Here is an 18465-nt window from a genome sequence, read left to right on the forward strand (position 1 = left end):
TAGCTGCAAGCTGGGGCAACAGAAACCAAATGACAGAAATACATTAACCATTTTGAAGATTGCAGGTAGCATTGTAACTAAACTCTAACAAGGAACAGCAATGAGGTACATAGGAAATTAAAGACTGAAGATCTAGTCTATCAGATCTGAGCATGATAAAAGACGAGGCGCTCAGCAAACTTGACTGCAATTGTTCTGCTACATGGTGCGGTCAACAGAATTTCCAGTGGTTGTTGCAGTTTACGCACGTTACAAAAGTCGTCATCGGCTCATCAGCACTCCGAGTTTGCAGCTGGTAGTAAGTGCACTTCCGCTGTCCACACCGGCCACATTTAAACTGATCGGTTGTAGCTTTAGGAGCTCCTCCACGTTCACACTCAAACAGAGCCTTCTCTTTAATCTGCTTATTTTCAAGCTTTCTCTCATCACTAGCCATCTCTTCAGGAGTCATTTCAACAAGTTTCTCAGGCTTCACTTGTCCAAGGAGAACCCGTCTACGCAGATCAGAGTTTTTCCCATCCTTTAAATTGAACATAATGGACCTATATTTAAGCTTCTGAGCACCATTAGAACGGCCTAGCTTTTCAAACATCACAGACTCCACTGTGACTGCAACTCGAATTGGGTCACAAGCATCTACTTCACCTAAGATGTTTCTCACTTCATCCCTACTATCTGCACTTGTCTCACCAGGAACTTTAGAGAAAGCTTCAGCAAGAAGTTCCCGGAGTTTATCACGCACAGGATCATTACATTTGATCAATGATGTCAGCTTTGGAGGACCAACTCGGAAGGATGATGGCTTCTTGATAACAGAATCCCGGTTCTCTTCCCTCAAGATCCTCTCAACTTTGATATTTTGACCTGAAGGCTCATTGTTTCCTGCCTCGGTCTTTTCAGACTTCAAAGTCCCAGCCTCCATCAACCCATCTGAATCCTTCTTCTCAGCCTTGAGCTTTTCTGAATCCAAAATCTTGTCAAACTTAATGGACCCAGCCTTTGAAATCTTGTCAACCTTGACAGTCTCTGCTTTCTCAGATTTGACTTCAACTTTAAAAGAACTATTACTTTCAGTATTGCCATTTTTTTTACCATTAGCAGTCTCATCAATAACTACCTTTTTCCAGAACTGCAACAGGTCAGAAGCAACTGCTTGAATCTTCGAGTGAGGATGCTTAGTAAGATAGCGAAGACGTTTGCCAACCTGAAAAAATAAAAGAGTACAAAAAGCCTAACTGTGAGAAGCAGAACAGTAAGAAAGAAAACTCTGCAAAAATCATTAAGGGAAACAATGAGAACAGTAAACATATGACATCCTCACATTGAATAAATACCCTTACTGGAAACATAACTGCTCTTACATTCTGTGTAGTGCCTCTGAACTTTGATTTCATAATATTCATCTTGGATGGGAAAATAGTCACTTATAGAAAGCGTAGACATAGCTTCACTTTATAAGTGGTATGGATTAAGTCAGTATGTCATAACATTGGCACCGGATAAGTCCTGCTTGAACTGCATGAACTAGTATGTAAAGCATTCTCCCATCAAACCACATTAACTTCTCAAAACTGGATGTTTTATTAGGAATTTCATCATGAAAACAGACTAAACAGGAAAGTAATTCCTAATCCCATGCACAACTTGGGAAGCTCAAAGCATCCAAAAATAAGAATATACAATCATAGTCCATGGACCAAAGAATCTTACAAAAGCTTTTTTGTTATAATGGTCAAATTACATCTAAATTATACTAAGCTGGCATATTTTTCCCTATTAATAGTATCCACTTTTTGCTACCCTGTGTGTTTTCCACCTTTTGCTAGAGCCATATCAGATCTTCATTGCGGTTAAATAGTCCGACATCAAATTGGACAGGAACCTTGGTTGGTCTCATATACTCATAGGCCCTTCCATGTAGTAGCTAAAGCTTTTAGGGTGGATTTTAGCACGTTGCACATGCCCATGCCATCTCAATTGACTCTTAATTTATCCTTAATTTATGCAACTCCTATATCTCCTCACATATACTCATTTTTTTGATCTATCCTTTCTAGTTTCACCATACATCCATGTAAATATACTCCCATCGTAAGTCAATTTCTACATAATTCTAGCTAAAGATAATTGTAAAAGAAAAACACACTAAACAAACTAACAGGAATGCTAAATGCATAGAGACATTCAAAAACTTCTGATGACTTAGGCCTCATTTGACAGAGCTATTGGCAGTAGAGTTTTCAAAATCACTCCAATAATGCATCCGTGTTAGTAACTCTATCAAAAACTAGCATGTCAGTTCGACTAACAAATCAAACAATGACTGATTCAATTCTAAACATGCTCTCATATTTCCTCAACAAAGTAACTCAGATCCCACGATAGCACTCCACTTCAATAATATAACAAAATCACATTTTTAGAACTGCTGCACAAGAATTAGTATGAGAGGCCCTGATGCGAATAACTAAAAGACAACTCTCAGTTTTCTTTGCCACCCAGAATGTACAAGACCAAAACATTTCCATGAACCAGAAAAGTAATCTCCAATAGTGGCAAAGCCCAAACAGCCAGCCGACCTATTATCAAAAAATAAACTTTAACCACTCACCCAAAAAAAGGACCAACCAACCAAATGGCAAGCAATAAAAAAAATTTCAAAACAGACATTGAATGATTTATAATATCCCTCTCTCCACGATGGCTACATCCAATAAGAGAAATACCTTAGCTTCAATGAATATCAATATTAGCCCCAAAAAATCAGCTCTCTTCGATTCAAAGGAAGGTGGTTTTTACATCAAATCAAAAACCTACCCTACTCTCATCAACCACTAGAAAGACACGACTAGACACCAAAAAAGGACACTTTTTTCACCAGATCGAAGAGAAGACGACCAAAAGCCGTGACCTGAGACCCGAGAAACGAAAACAACGGCGCACCTGAGTGGCCACCAGAACATCCGTTGTGACCGGGATCTTCCTCAGCTGCCGCAGCGCATCCACACACCGATCCGCCTCCGGAAACGCGCTTCCATCCCCCGCCGCCGCGTCCGCCGCCCTCTTCGCGGCCTCGAACATCTCCAGAAGCTCCTCCTTCATGGCTCCCAGTTCGCCACCCAAGAATCGAAGAATGAATAGGAAAGAACCGCGCAAAAAAAAATCTGGACAAAGAAATTTGTTCCGAAAAACTGTAGAGGAGAAGATCGAAACCCCAAGAAGCGAAACAATCTATTGATAAAAACCCTAGAAATCTAGGAGGAGGAGAGGAGCAGAGGGCTTTGGCTTCCTCTCCGGCGTCCCGCTCTCATTCGCTCACGAGGGCGAGAAATAGAAGACAAGAACATAAGGCGGTAATCAACTTACTCTCGGTAACATTTATCGCGACCAACGGAAAGGCAAGTGCTGGTCCGCGAAGTGGCTGGAACGAAAGATCGGACGGTCACATTGGTGCCACGTGTCTAGTATTGGACTGAGGGGAAGTGGAAATTTGTTTTAGGATATGGTAAACCTTGTAGCGAGTAGTTCTTAGAAAATTTCCTTGTCCTACGGAGGCTAGCGCGAATAGTTCTTGGGTCACGTGACAGGCGGGCGCGTCCTTTCCAAAAGGGGAGCGTGGTCGGGTGGCATATATGGAAATGACACAAAGCACGTGGGGACAAAAACTGGGCCCGCTCAAAGGCCGAAGGTGACCTCATCGTTCGTGGATAGAGGTTTTTATTATTATTATTTTTTATTTTTTATTTTTAGAGACGGGCCATTCATATTGTTCTGGCCAGAAGACGTTCAAAAATAATAATAATAATAATATACCATGAAATTCTGCTGATGCGCTTACTCTAAATGATAAGCTACAAAAAGAGCCATCCACTTCACGGCCATTCATACTGTCACGCTTGGAATCTGCCGGCTAAGACCGCCATGACTGCACACTTTTTAGAGCAAGATTCTAGAAAATATGCTAGCCTGAAAAATTATCACAATTTCAATTCTGGTGAGCAAAATGATCTCAATTCATAACGAACAATAAAACTCATCCAATTACAAAATTTATTTATTCAACCGGTAACAATGATGCTCTATCTATTCATTTTTTTTCCATGTGATTTCAACCATAACTAAGTATTAAGACATTTGTAACATGCAACTCTAAAAAGCAAAAGAAAAAAAAAATTATGAGCTTTACAGCCTCATAAGAATTTCGAATTGTTACATTATAAGTAATAAGAAAATAATTAAATGAACAAAACTAGATAGAACGAATACCAAATCAATACTCAGAAGGTTTATATAAATAACATACACATAAGCTCTCATTATCATCTTATCAAAGATTGCAACTCAGAAAGAAAAAGGGAAGAAGTAATGTGAGCTTTATAGCCAAGTGAGAATTCCGAATCGCTACACCATAAGTAATAAAAAAATAATCTATTAGCATATAAGATAAAATGAATATCATATCAGTACTCAAAAAGCTCATTCAAATAACATGCACATAAATTCAAGAGAATCTATGTAGCATTTTGGAAATTAAGGGTTGGGAGCTTAAAATTTTAGATCTTCTTACCAACTTCTAGAAAGCCTTGTGTCATTTTTATTCATCGTCCATGAACTTCACAGCCAATGAAACTTCATATTTCACACTTTATTCATAAGAAGATGCTCATTTTGAGACTATAAATTTATATACCTACACTCCCTCATTGATCCATTATTGTTTTTAGATAGATTGCTCGTTGATAAATTTAAATGTATTGCAGTCCAGGATCATCTCCTTGAGCAAGGTGACATAAAGAGGAGCCAAAATCAATTTGTTGGGCGAGTAAAGTGAAATTGGCATCTCATGAGGATAATTAATTCTATGAACCATTTTCCACAAAAGCTAAACTTGATGTGGAAGGTACATGGCCACCCTTGTTGGAATATCATTAGCATATATTTCTTGGCTGGAGTTTTCTCATGATTGCATCTTATTTTAATTGATAGAATTATTATTTGTCAATTTCATTTTTTTGGGACATTTAAGGAGATTGTCCAAGTTTTACCCCATAATATGTGCATGATAGAAGAGGGCATCATTTCGAGTCAATTAGTGGCACCATATTATGAAATTGGATGACATCTTTTGCTGGTAGTGTAATCACAGAGCTGTGCGACAAGGAGGCTGTTTAAGGCTTAAATGCTAATACTAGAGTATGAGCACATCTCCATGATTCTGCAAGGGTCTCATCAATGAAAATGGCCTCAAAACCTGGTTTTCAAGGCAAACTCAAGCACCATTCACGCTCACATTTTGCTTCTCGCAAGTTCTTATAGGCTCTACCAAGTGCACAATTGGAAAGAGTATATATTCAAGGAAAGTGAAAGCTTCTTTTAACCAAGCTTCTCTCCTCAAAAAAAAAAAAAAATTGACATTGTGTAATACGACATCCAAGCTTTGAACCACTTTAGCCCCACAAGCTTTTAATAAAGTATGGGGATGTCCATATTACGTATATAGAGATTTTTTTTTTTTTAAAAAAAAGAAGGGAAAAACTTCCTTATGATGTCCATTCACAATGAGCTCCAACTTTCTTGTGATCACACGCGGCAATGCCAAGTCGAAAAACCAGGGCCCGAGTAGCTTTAAACCCCTTTTGTTTGAACTTTGAAGGAAGGGATGTGGTTCCTTGTCGACTTCTGATTTTGCATAGAAGACGAATCATGCATGGCTCTCCTACCAACTTTATTTGAATCAATCGCATAAAGAGTTTGTTACAAGAAAAATTTCTCTTACATGTTACGCAATAGGATTGTCTTTTTTTTTAAAAAAAAAAAGGCACATCAAGATTGGTGGCACTTGTAGGAATTAATATGATACAGGAGATTTAGTTGAATTATAAGTTGCCATGCAAGCATCAAGCGAGTCTGAGGAACCTTTTGTGGCAGTGACGAAAACACGAGCATTTTTGAATTTCAAAAGATAAGATTTCAGAAATAAACCCCCGGATGCGGGAATCAGTGCGCTTTCTGCCAAATCCTGGTCGCATCCTTCTCTCGGAAATGCGCATAGTCTGAACAACAACAACAATAATAATAATAATAATAACCAGAATCCCCCACTCTAAAAAGGGCAGACATTGTCGGCACAAGAACTACCGTTTATATAAAATATTATATAAAAGCACCACATGAAAACTCCAAAATAAAAACCAGTATCTTTCCGCATATCAAAACCATCCCATCTTCCTCCGAAATCTGAAAAAATAACGGTTGGACCAAATCGATTAGCTCAATGTTGGACCAGTCCAATCACGAAACAACATATATTTACATTTGTTGCTTCGTGGTTTGACTTGTCCACTGCTGAGCGGGATCTGATCCAACCAATAATTTTTTTCCAAAATCTAAGCATCCAGCTCCGAAACTAGGTCGGACAGGTCCCCTCAACTTTTTTGAGCGCGGTTGCACTGCCCAAAAAGACCGCCATACATGATTATCCAATCCCTCATGGCTTTTGTAATATTAGCTTAATTTCTTTGCAGTTGATGAAACACTCCATTGTGACATGGTTCTGTTAGGGAAATGAAACTTAAAGACGATATCCACGTCAAGAGACTAACTTCCATGAATTGGTAGCATGCTCTACTTACATGGTCCATCAGAAGTTGAGCAGCCAAATTGAAATATTTATGAATTAAAAGCCAGCATGGAATTCGATGGGCAAAGGAATCCGCTCGGCCAGTCAAAACATTGTTTTACGTGGCTGCCAACTTGAGAACATAGATTGGATTGCTGGGGTTGAACAGAAAAGCTTTGTTGAGCAGTGCAGTGTCACCCTCCAGAAGGAGCAAATTGGAAAGCTCCATGAACAGAAGAAAACCCCGTGGTTGTCATTTTTCCTATTTATCGTGTGAAAAGTCATGGCAATTGGGATGGGGATTTGCAAAAGTGTAGGAAATCTGGCTCTCTAACAAAATCTATAAATGTTTTTACTATCACGGTTATGATTTGGACTTCTGTATCAGTAACATTCCACTTTCTCGGCATTTAGTTCTCTCTTTTTGTCAAAAAAAAAAAAAACTATGTCGTTATGCTGCTGCAGTCACTTCCTTGTTGGTCATGGTGATATCTAGGTTATCCATTTGTTCGGTGCCATTCTATTCCAGACTTTTCACTCCTACCTGGTGTCTGATCTAGAATAAGAATTTATAAATCCTGTTTCACATAAGTTGGTGAAATAAGATTCAGGACACCGACACATCAGATTTGCAAATCTATCACTGGGATCATCTAGGATGCCTGTAAATGCATTCTGACCAGATGCCCATCGATGGGCATGTATCATATAGATGGAAAGTGGATCAAAGTTTATCTGTCATATGATTGCATGCTAGTTAGATTATTTCGATCAATGCTTGGAAAAATAATTTCTTTCCTGCAATTATCCTGCTGCATCCTGACAATTTCCTGCGCTTATTGTTATTTCTATCCGAGGAGGCCCTGACTGTGTGGAGTCATTGTGGCTGCAGTCTCACCAACAACACGTTACATCCAACTGCTTAAACTGAAAGTCCTAAGGTTGAGCTCAAGGTTGGCTTGCATGTGAAGTCCAAAGTGATGAGCCAGCGTGGATTATCTTACTAGAAAATCCCATCAAATTTGGCTTATACATTACCTTCATCTATGTTTATCTGAAGTGCAGGGAAACAACCATTCTCGAAAGCACCTTTCACAAATCAAGTAAACGGTAATGACATTCCCAAGCATAAGATTGGAATCAGCTTGATTTTTTCACATCAGCTCAATTAGTCATACCATGCTCATTTTTCCATGTGGTGCTTATTCTCACATCTGCCAGCTCTTGTAAGTTAAACCATCCCACAAGTGCAGGGCACAGCACTTCCAAAGCAACCGATTGGACAGGAAACAACATTTGATATATCTCATTGCGAGGATTAATGTATAGTGGGAACCTCTATAAGATTTTCATCCCCGTGATCTTTCCATAAAATAAGGCTTAAACAGGATAGCTGAAATGAAATTCGATTCCACATGACTGCGAACAGAGAATAATGGAGATTTCTTCTTTTTTTTTTCAGCGAGCTGATAGCAATGTCATTAGATATACTCGTTATTGTTATTCTGATAATGTATCCTTGAGATTCAAGAGAACTTAATGCTCTGTCTTTACTTTGACGTCTCCATTGGGTAAAACACTCTGTGACTGAGCCATCCGTTTTGATTCCTGCATGATAACAGCAAAAATGCTTAAATAGACAGACTGGAACAGTATGCAAATGAAGACCGAGTAACACAAGACTCGACATGGTACATAGAAGAAAGCAGCTTCTTATTTCAGCTGTCATCATATCGTGTTGAATTGATTAATATAATTTCAGCATCTAAATCTTGGTACTCTCCAAACCTAAATGTCAACCATTTTATAGTGGATGTCGTTGTACAAATTCGTATTCCATTTTGCAATGCTAAGATGAGACAAGTAATGGTCAGGGAAAGCTCAGAACTAATTTCCTAAGGACACAGCACAGTTTTTTTTTTTTTTTTGGTCAAAACAGCATTTCATTTCATATAACTCTAATGTACGTACAATCAGCCAGATCAAGTGAAAGTAAGCAGTACAAAGGACACAGCACAGTTCAGCTTGTCAAATATGCTGCATGAGAGGTAGAAAAAAGAGGCTTGCTAATTTCATGGATGGCTTGATAAAACTGGCAAAATTGTAGATAGCCCATCTCTTACAGGTCAATGAAAAAGATAGGAACTCTTTTTGGCTTTTATGTTAATGTTTTGCAAGAAAAGAAAAACCCAACAAGCACACCTTGGCACTATGCTAAAATATAATATGTGACCCCATTCATAAAAAAGGGTAATGTATTTATGATTGCATGACGTAAAGATGTCAACACGAACAAAATACTTGGCATATATAGGAATATTAGTTGGCAATCATACGGTTCCCAGGGAATAGTTACTCAATCTGACATTGTACAACATTAATGAGATTGAAACTTCAACTTACAGCAGCAGAAGATGCACGTATTTCCCTATAGTTTTCCACTTCATCTGGAAAAGCTTGTTCAAGCTCCTCTAAAAGGTACTTCCGCAAGCTCTATAGCAGACAAGGAAGACAACCATAGAACGAGCATGTTATAAGATGGTAAGCAAAATTGTGAAATGGCATTATTAAAAATTTAAAAATAACAAAAAAATTTAAAAAGGAGTAGGATGAACTTGTTATAAGATATAATTTTGCTCCACAGAAATGGAACCTATATGGCCTAAATAATCTAGTCAAAAACAATAAATTACATGAATGCACATAATTATAAGACCAGATGTTATTTCATAATTTAATTTGAACTTTGCATGATGAGAACTACCTTGGTGAAGAGGTTTAAGTGGAAGGGTAAGAATGTCAAAGTTGACTGTTGAAAATTATGTTCAACTTGACTGTTGAACAAATGAATGCATTAAGGCCTTATATTAGAGATAGCATATGCATGCAGCTGAAAGACCTTGAGCTTTGTGCAAAAAAGATGGCATTGACCCCAAAGGTTTGGGATCTAGTGATCACCTTGGGTCGCATAAAAGGCCAACTATTGGATGTCTTATGACAACAGTGAGATAAATTCATGACACCTTAGACTAGGTGAGTGGAGTCCTTGCACCATGAACAAGCAACACTGGTTTAGAACAGCAGTTTAGATTAAGAGCACTAGAAGGCTCCTTAAGCCTACTCCATATTATATTATCAAGTTTTCATTCCAAGAATCTGAGTGCAAAATTCTAGAAACAGCGTCCTCATGGACATAAATGCCTTTTTTTGGCTATTTGCATGGTTTCTTAAAATAGATAATTGCAGAACCTTATCTTTTGTAAAACAAGTTTCATGAAAAATAGGGGCAGATCCATTTTTCATAAAACTCAAGTTTCAAGTTTTATGACATCCCAGCCTTTCCCACAAAACCAATTCTATGGAAAGTAACTTTCACAAAATTCATTAAATTTAGGTCTTCTATAAATTCATTTTAGAACAACCTGACAATCAACATCCCTAAAAGGTTATCCTAATATAGACCTTTTGAAATGGTCCATAAGTGAATTTAAACTAAATGGTAGATTTTATGTGGTTTATTTGAGGCAAAATCCCCTAAAATATTTACATAAAGTCAGAGACTAATTGTCTTAAAAGACCACATATGTCATGCACCTGTGTTTCTGAGATCTGCTGCAGCATCTTAATTTGCTAACAGAACTTCTTCAAGATTTACCCTATAGCATATATGTAATTTTTACCAAACTTTTCTGGTAAGCCAAGGAAACCATTATCTTAATGTCGACATAGGTTGCAAAAATTGAGGATATGGCCTCTGACAGATAAATTGCAGAAAAAGATTTATTCACCAAGGTTCATAACTTCATATTTGTCCAGTCGATCCGCATGTTACCATTATCATACTAAATGAGAGAAACTTACAAAGTTCATCACTGATTCTAAATGCAATATAAAGCCAATTCAATCCACTCTGAAGGCAATCATGTATTAAGGATTCATTGTCAGGAACTCCTACTGTTTATACACACAAAATATGCAACAATATCTTTCAAAAATTCCTAAAAAATTATCATGCCCTAATTCTTTTTCCAAAAGGAGCATACCTTAAAAGCATCAGTCTTTCCTTTGGTACTCTGGTTCTTGGCAATACAATTGTTGAGAACATCCCTCGTAAACTCGTCTGGGTTCTTCCCATCATCAATCAAACTAAGATCCAAAAAATTCATCAGAATTAAGAAATTGAAAAAAACCAGAACAAGAAAGAATTGTCAAAAACGGGAAGGAATTCAAATGGCAAAATCAGCGGCCTCACTTCACCACCTCCATCGGGACCTGGATGTCGCAGTTCTCAGCCAGCTTCTGCATCGTGTCAAGATCAGCAACAAGGGCGTTTCTGCGTGCGCGAAACCCTAAAATTAGAACGATCGGGGAGGACGGGAGAGAGAAGAGAGGAGAAGAGCAGGAGCAAAGAGGGGAATTACAGGCGTTGGAGGAGGGGGAGTTGAGAAACGACGCTAAAGGAGGAGACGGTGAGGTAGAGTTGGTGGAGGAGGCCGAGGGTCTTGTCGACGGAGTGGATGACCTGTTTGAGATTCTGCGACGAGTCAGCGGCTGGGTCGGCGGCGGCGACGGCCGCGGCGCTGCTGTAGGCGTTGGTGGTGGAAGTGAGGGCGTTTCCGGCCGCCATGGTGGCTCCTGTGATGGCGGAGAGGCCGCCGTTGCCGGCGGTGGAGTTCGGAGAGGGATTCATTCGCGCTAGCGTTCTGCGAGCCTTCGAGAAAATATCAGTTCCGTGTTATCGAGTCCGTTTATTGCTAACTGGGTCGGGTCCGAGTCAAAGTTTGATTTTTAAGACATATTAGGCTTCAGCCTCCTCTTGTTTTTAATTGCTTATTAGTTTTAAAAATATTTATGCAAAAATTTCTGTACTATTTGAAGTTTTTAATTTTTTAATTTTAGTTTAGTATAATTAAATAACTAAATTTTTAAATTTGTGTAATTCAGATTTTGGTTGTAAAAATCGTCTCGTGACAAATTGTTACGTAACGTCAAATGAGATATTATTCTTTTCTGCCATATAAGCTAGTCATATGACATCACGTGATACTTTCGTCGCGGCAGCCACAAGAAATTTTTAGTTAAAATTTGAATTGAACGTATTTAAAAATTCGATGATCTGATTGCACTAAATTAAATTTCAAAAATAAATTAAAATTTTAAAAAAAATCAATTTTTTTATAATTATTTTTTTATTTTACATAAAATTATAAAAACATATTTTAATTTTTTAAAACATTCAAGATAAATTTCTATAATTTATTTGGAGTGATGCTTGTGGTAATAAAGCTTATAGTGAGAGGCCAGCCCTTAAAAAAACTCAAAGGTAGAATCTGATGGATTTGATTAAATATGGGGAAGATAATGAAAGCGCGCGTCTCAAAACGACATAAATGTGGGAGAGAACTGTCCAAGGATCTAGCAAGGTAAGATGGGGTGGAATTGACCTTCTTGCTAGTTGCTATGTTAGAGCATAAGCTAGTCTTTATGGAATCTCCACTCCAAAATTTATGGAGTGGCTAGACCAGAGGAGGTCGCTTCCGATTCAAAACATTTCGATTGTGATGCCGATAGATGATGGTGATGCCGAGCTAACTGACTTAGAAGTCTTTGCTTATATTGTACCAGCAGCAGCTAAGCTATGAGGCTTGCTCTTGTAGCTCGCAGGTTGCTACACCTGGCCATCCATGGTGTAGCATCTATCACGTTGGATAAAGAAAAGGAGCTGGAGGAGGAAATGGAGGAGGCAGTTCATCCCTTCTTTTTTTTGCTTTAAAAAAGGGAAAGAGGGGAGGAAGAGACAAGCCCACCTCCGCGTAGCAGTCTTCACTGGGCCCCACCCCGCCAGGAGAATGTTCGATGCGGGTAGAAATGACCGTGTGTTGGGCACCCCGGCCGGTTTTACTCATACCATCCCCACCCGTGGGCCGGTTCGGTTACCCGACCCGACCCTCCGTGTGAGTACGTCACACCTGGCACCACCTAGGCTACCAGCCGACCAGTAGCGCTTCCAGACCCCGTGTCCAGGCGTGGGGCATCCGGTCCCCAAATTTAATCGACGTCCGTGCGTTTCGAACCCGGAACCACTTAGTTGGAAGCAAACGCCCCGTTCCAACTAGGCTACCACCTTGGTGGCAGGCAGTTCATCCCTTGGAACCCAAGATTCTTATATAGATGGCTAGATGCTTTCCAACATCCTGAAATCCTTCGACTGCAACAAGACTCGTGTTGGAGACACAAGCTCACTACAAAAGAAGGAATAACTCCCGGCGCTTTTTTTTGTCTTTATCGACGCTTATAAGCGTCGGCGAATTCCCAGCCCACGCTTCGCAAAGCGTGGCTCAGACGTCGGGCAGGTGGGCGTGGGTCGGGTTTAGCCCGACGCGTTAAAAAAGCGTCGTTGGTCTATCCCAACGCTTTTAAGCGTCGTTCCTTTTACTATACGCCGACGCTTATAAGCGTCGGCGAGAAGGGTTGCTTTTACCGACGCTTTTAAGCGTCGTTTATTCTATCAGACTCCGGGGAGAAGGGTTGGTTTCTACGGGCTTAGGCCGACGCTTAAAAGCGTCGTTAAAGGCTTGCTTTTCCCGACGCTTTTAAGCGTCGTTTCTTCTATCAGACTCCGACGCTTCTAAGCGTCGGGGAGAAGGGTTGGTTACTTCGGGTTTAAGCCGACTCTTAAAAGCGTCGTTAAAGGCGTGCCATTAGGTGTAATTCCTGTTGCTTATAAGCGTCGGTATTAAATTTTTTTTAAAAATTTTTTTTTGAAAAAGTAATTTTTAAATACTCTGTGTACATTAAATTCTTACAAAACAATAGAAACAAATACACTATATAACAAAATATGAGTCACAAACAAGAACTTTGATTGCATTCATATTATCATATTTGATTACATTGTACTTCAAAAACATTCTAAAAACATACAAGTCAAATTCCTAAGTACACAATCTACAATATGTATCAAGGGTCGGCATCATCATCATCTCTACAATATTGTCATTAAGCTTGGGGCGAGCCCAGTCAACCAAGCTCTGCTGCTTGCTCGGGCGAGTCTTGTCCACAGACCGGCGTCCTATTAAGAGCTCAAGAAGGACAACCCCGAAGCTGTAGACATCACTCATAGCTGTCAAGTGACCGGCTTCACATTCAACAACAGGATTTGCCTGAGAAAGGGGCCTTGCTGTTGTCAATACTCCAGTAGATGTTGGAATTGGTGAGTAGGTCGGTTCCTGGATAACCTTCCTTTTATGCTCTTTAAAAGTGTTTGGTAAGAAACTCCCAACGAGCACCTGCAAAGTGTTAAAAAATCAGATTATCAGACACCGTTTCTACATATTCCTGTGAAGAAATTTTTGCTTTCCAACATCACCTTATGATGACTTAAAAAGCTGTGGACTATTAAAAGTTTCAAATGTTAAAAGGATTCAAGTGTGAACTTGAATGTCTGCTGCTTCCTGAGAGATATCAGCATCCTTTCCACACAGTCTTCGCAATGCAACTTCAGATTCCCTATCCCGTCCCACCTTCGCCTGAGATAATTAAAGCATCAAAAAATCTGAGACTTGTTCTTCTTGTAAGCTTTACATGTTTGATAAATTTATACAATCTCACCAGCCATCTAGGAGACTCTGGGATGAAATAGAGACCCACAAGTATAACAAAGCATGGAAGAAGCCCTACATGAAAATCTAAACTGATTAGCTATTTGTGACAACAATAGTAACAAATAGGATAGATTTTTGATTTTCATCATAATCTTTTCTCATCGGTATTCTAATCATCGATAAAATGATGGAAGCATTCTGGACTTACCAACTAGAACCAGCATGCGCCATGTGACCAGCGTTCCAATTAAGTAACACGACGATAATCCCGCACAGATTAATAACTGCAGTTAAAGCATGTAAACATAAGTGGTTTTTGCTATCGCATTCTTGGCCCCTTAAATTTAACTTTTTTGTTTGCTGGCTACAAAATTCTCCTACCTGGTTTACGGTTGTGAGCCCTCCCCTAAGCTGTTTTGGTGCAATCTCTGCTATGAAAACTGGCACCTGCTCCCAAGTAATTTGACAATTATTATTAGTATGTTTCTTGATTCTACTCAACTTTAGCAAATACCACTTTGCTTCAAAACAGATAGAACTAAACAGCATAGAAGCTTTATATTATACTACAAGTGAGAATCTTATATACATAATTATATATATATATATATAGGTAAATTTTCATGGACTCGAGTGCAAAGTATGGGTTCTTTCGAGCGTCGAATACTGGAATCCTTCCAATCTTTAAGCATTTTGATTTGCAGAAGCTAAGGTTGCGGTAACACAATGAAGGTATAAAATGCTTGCAAAGCCCTGAGAGGACCATACTTTTGTTTCTATGACTTACAAATTATGGGTGCAGTTGAAAGAAGCATACCACATAGGAAAAAACTCCAGTCCCATATCCTGTAAGAATTCTCCCAAGGTCGAGAGAAAATGCACCCTAGGCATGGTAGAATGTGAGAATAAGTTTTAAATTTGTCTCAGAATTTAAGAATCTAGAGCACCAAAACTAACAAAGTTGAGAAACAAACTTCAGCAAAGTAAATTCCAAGCCATCCTATAATGCAGACGATTGCTGACATTCTCATAGCCTGCTTCCATCAAAATGAGCCAATTTACAAACATATCAAAAAGTGATGCTTGGGGAAGATTAGTGATTCTTTTCTTACTCCTTTACGGCCAGAAAAATCGGAGATACGCCCACTCGTAACTGCTCCAATCATTGCACCAATAGTCACTATGGAGCCAAAAACTGAATACTGCAAAGTTGGCATAAAAAATTACACTAAATATTTTACCAGCTGCATGCATATTGAGCTTCTTGAACACAAGCTTTCAATATTAACATATGGAGGCTCATCTGTTAAAAATAAATCCCTAATGTAACCTAATGTAAAACTGTGTTAAAACTTGAACATTCTTTTTACACTGTCAAAAAGGTTATTGGTGTGGAGTTGACTTCTCGAGCAATATCAAGGGCAATTGCAATAAGTTTCTGTAGAGGAAGGGATTTGTGTTCAAGCTTGTGTAAAAATGCCCTGAGGGATCCTCCAGAAAGATATTCAGTAATTACACAAAAGACTGGTGGTTTCTTACATGCTGCTGCCAGCTGCACCAGACCAGAGATAATCATGAGGGTGGCAGAAAGGAGCATCACCATACAAGATTGCACGAGACAGTAGAAATTCAAGTAATACATAGAGTCAGACAAGATTGTGAAGTACCGCATAAGCGTAGTCATCCCAAACTCAGCTATAGTAGTTTATGAAGGTGCTGGCCCTACCTAACATGCACATTATAAATACTATATGAAATGTTTCTATATGAAAAATTTTGAAGTAAATGAATTTTAGAAACTTACAATTGCTATAATATATATAGAATTGAACATACACATATAGATATTATACAAAGATAAAATATCCGGTATATTATATAAAGAATTGAACATGTGATAGATTTAGGCAATTGTTATTGTAATCAATATAGAAGTCATATAGGAAATCTACCGAACAGAAAATAACAACAACTATTTTTTCTTACCAAGTCTTGCCTATAATGATATATTCCAGTGATATTTCGCTTCTTCCATTCCTTCAAGTCAACGATGTTCATCCCAAATGCCCATCGACAAGCTTGTGGATCAAAATTTTCAGAGATTTTTGGGTTTGAGAAATTGAGGTAAGTATCAAACCTATGAAAGTTCTCTTTGCACGTCTCAACTGCTCCATTCACCATCCCCTTCAAATCTAAAGACCGGAGTGGTGTCAAATCCTTTTGAACAACAACATCATCATCAAGAAAAAGTATCTTATCAAGCCGTGGATAAATAGAATGAACAGTTTACTTGCATGAAGAAGATGTATTCCAGTTACCTCATCTAGTTCGTGGGAGTCAAGTTGTCCAGCCGGACTGCCTGTCCTGAAACCATGTTCCTGTCAAGTCAACATAGAGCCATTCCCCAAGTAAGATAAGGTGAAGTAGATAAAGTAGTGCATATTTGAAGAACATACTAATTTCACAAACAAGAACTTTTCATTCAAAATATTCATATTATCATATTTGATTACATTGTACTTCAAAAACATTCTTAAAGCATACAAGTCAAATTCCTAAGTACACAATCTACAATATGTATTAAGGGTCGGCATCATCATCTCTACGAGTAGATGAAGTATCATCAACCTACAAGAAAAAAAATATTTTAGAAACTAAAAATACGAAAGTCATCACGCTCATACCAGAATACATTATAATTACATAAAATATTCAAATAGATTTAGTTATGTACCGGAGGAGCAAATCTCTGCAAAAAGGATGAAATATGGTCAAGCTGGTCCTGCAAAGATTGTATCTTCAACTCTTGGCTTTGCTTCAACTCCGCCATATCAGTCATATGACTCTGCCTCATCTCCTCTATCCTTGTCTCATATGACTGCTTTATCTGTGCCATCTCTGTCTTCAAACTACAAACCTCTGCAGTGCTAGTACTTTGTCTGGCATCTTGGGTATATCGGCTCACTGCAGACAGCTGAGTGGGGGTAACTCCGACACCGTAACCCCTCACGCGACCATAGCGTTCTGGGCCCATCAATTCAGCATAGACTTGAGCCTCGACGCGACTGGCCGCGTCGGATGATGATGACTCTCCGACGCGCTCTGAAATAAGAGTTGTAGCTCTTTCCTATATCTCTCTCAAGAAAAAAAACAGTCACATTAATATTTTAAAAGAAGTAAAATTAATAAGAAAATTCTGAACAAATAAAAAATGAATACATACAACTATATCTCTCGACTCGTCCCGGACAAAGCTGCCATCTCGGTGAGTGTGGGTCATCTTATAAAACTCTACCTCACCAGGCTCCCTTCCATGCTCTACCATCTACACATACGGAAAGTATATTGGCAAACTATATATCATGATACGTGCTATATGTTAGTAAAATATCAAATAGTTTCAAAAGAACTTACGAATTCATTTCTACGTCTCGCATAACTCTTCGAGCCTGAAGTATGAGGAACTGCTTGAGATGCTCGTGCAGCTCTGCCAATATTAGAATATGTCTGCCAAAATAAAAGCACACAGTATAATATGATTCAATGTATATATTCGCAATCTATATTAATAATAAATATAATATAAAATATTATACGTGACCTGTCCTCTTTCTGAAAACCACTTCAGTCAGTGCAGCATCCACTTCAGTCACCGAATCATTCTCATCTTCTTTAGGTTTTACCCATCGTGAAGTTCCACACCTTCGGCATGACTCTTGGTTGCTATTTTCACCACGATATAAAATGCAGTCATTCGGACAACTATGTATCTTCTCGTATCCAAGGTCCAACTCTTTTATTAGTTTTTTGGCTTCATATGAAGATGATGGCAAAATAACACCTTCCGGAAATGCATCCTTTAATAATTGAAGAAGCATGGTAAAAGACTTGCTGGACCACCCATTCAAATATTTCAAATGTAATAAATGCGGAAGAAAAGAAATCTTCGTAAAATTCTTACAACCCGGATACAGTTCTTGATCACAATCTTTCACCAAGTTATCATAATGAGCTGTGCCATCAGCTGGTATAGATTCCTCAACATGCATGGACTGATCAATAACTGCACGCTCATTTTCTCCTACAGTTCTGATATTATGTCCAAGAGCATCTCTAAGTAGGCCCCTTATATCATCTTCTTCTACAGAATTTTGTTCCGTGTCACTACATCCAAAATTGAAGGTGTCTTCTACATAGGAGGGTTGGCTACATGAAGGTATGAACTCTCCATGGAGTACCCAT

General features: G+C 38.7%; 4 protein-coding genes across 7 annotated transcripts; all 4 read right to left on the reverse strand.

Moving 5' to 3' along the window:
* Positions 1–21: 21 nt before the first annotated feature.
* LOC103705973 (transcription elongation factor TFIIS-like) lies at positions 22–3355 on the reverse strand. Of its 2 annotated transcripts, none has more exons than XM_008789895.6 (2): positions 2944–3355; positions 22–1204 (listed from the first exon to the last, which is right to left on the reverse strand). In XM_008789895.6, the coding sequence occupies exons 1-2, from the start codon at positions 3100–3102 to the stop codon at positions 212–214; spliced, it is 1152 nt and encodes a 383-aa protein (XP_008788117.3). In that variant the 5' UTR covers positions 3103–3355; the 3' UTR covers positions 22–211. The 2 variants fall into 2 exon arrangements, with proteins under 2 accessions (XP_008788117.3, XP_089783281.1); XM_089927155.1 differs by having other exon boundaries at positions 1362–3352.
* A 4542-nt stretch (positions 3356–7897) lies between these two features.
* Positions 7898–11365, reverse strand: LOC103705974 (mediator of RNA polymerase II transcription subunit 10b-like). Of its 2 annotated transcripts, XM_008789897.6 has the most exons (5): positions 11041–11363; positions 10872–10952; positions 10663–10765; positions 9023–9112; positions 7898–8227 (listed from the first exon to the last, which is right to left on the reverse strand). In XM_008789897.6, exons 1-5 carry the CDS (start codon positions 11307–11309, stop codon positions 8156–8158), a joined length of 615 nt encoding a protein of 204 aa, XP_008788119.1. In that variant the 5' UTR covers positions 11310–11363; the 3' UTR covers positions 7898–8155. The 2 variants fall into 2 exon arrangements, with proteins under 2 accessions (XP_008788119.1, XP_088566872.1); XM_088710746.2 differs by lacking the exon at positions 9023–9112 and having other exon boundaries at positions 11041–11365.
* A 2096-nt stretch (positions 11366–13461) lies between these two features.
* Positions 13462–15419, reverse strand: LOC108511276 (sugar transporter ERD6-like 7). Its single transcript, XM_026804221.4, has 7 exons — positions 15336–15419; positions 15198–15257; positions 15041–15106; positions 14605–14670; positions 14432–14507; positions 14231–14295; positions 13462–14148 (listed from the first exon to the last, which is right to left on the reverse strand). Exons 1-7 carry the CDS (start codon positions 15387–15389, stop codon positions 14044–14046), a joined length of 492 nt encoding a protein of 163 aa, XP_026660022.3. The 5' UTR covers positions 15390–15419; the 3' UTR covers positions 13462–14043.
* A 1353-nt stretch (positions 15420–16772) lies between these two features.
* LOC148700129 (uncharacterized) lies at positions 16773–17772 on the reverse strand. 2 transcript variants are annotated; one of them, XM_088710913.2, is made up of 4 exons: positions 17638–17772; positions 17447–17548; positions 16958–17350; positions 16773–16851 (listed from the first exon to the last, which is right to left on the reverse strand). In XM_088710913.2, exons 2-4 carry the CDS (start codon positions 17546–17548, stop codon positions 16804–16806), a joined length of 543 nt encoding a protein of 180 aa, XP_088567039.1. In that variant the 5' UTR covers positions 17638–17772; the 3' UTR covers positions 16773–16803. The 2 variants fall into 2 exon arrangements, with proteins under 2 accessions (XP_088567039.1, XP_088567038.1); XM_088710912.2 differs by lacking the exon at positions 17638–17772 and having other exon boundaries at positions 17447–17626.
* Positions 17773–18465: the final 693 nt, after the last annotated feature.

This window comes from Phoenix dactylifera, chromosome 14 (assembly GCF_051530095.1).
Source record: "Phoenix dactylifera cultivar Ajwa chromosome 14, Ajwa_hap1_PhDact_Kaust_v1.1, whole genome shotgun sequence".
In the NCBI taxonomy this organism is placed as follows: Eukaryota; Viridiplantae; Streptophyta; class Magnoliopsida; order Arecales; family Arecaceae; genus Phoenix; species Phoenix dactylifera.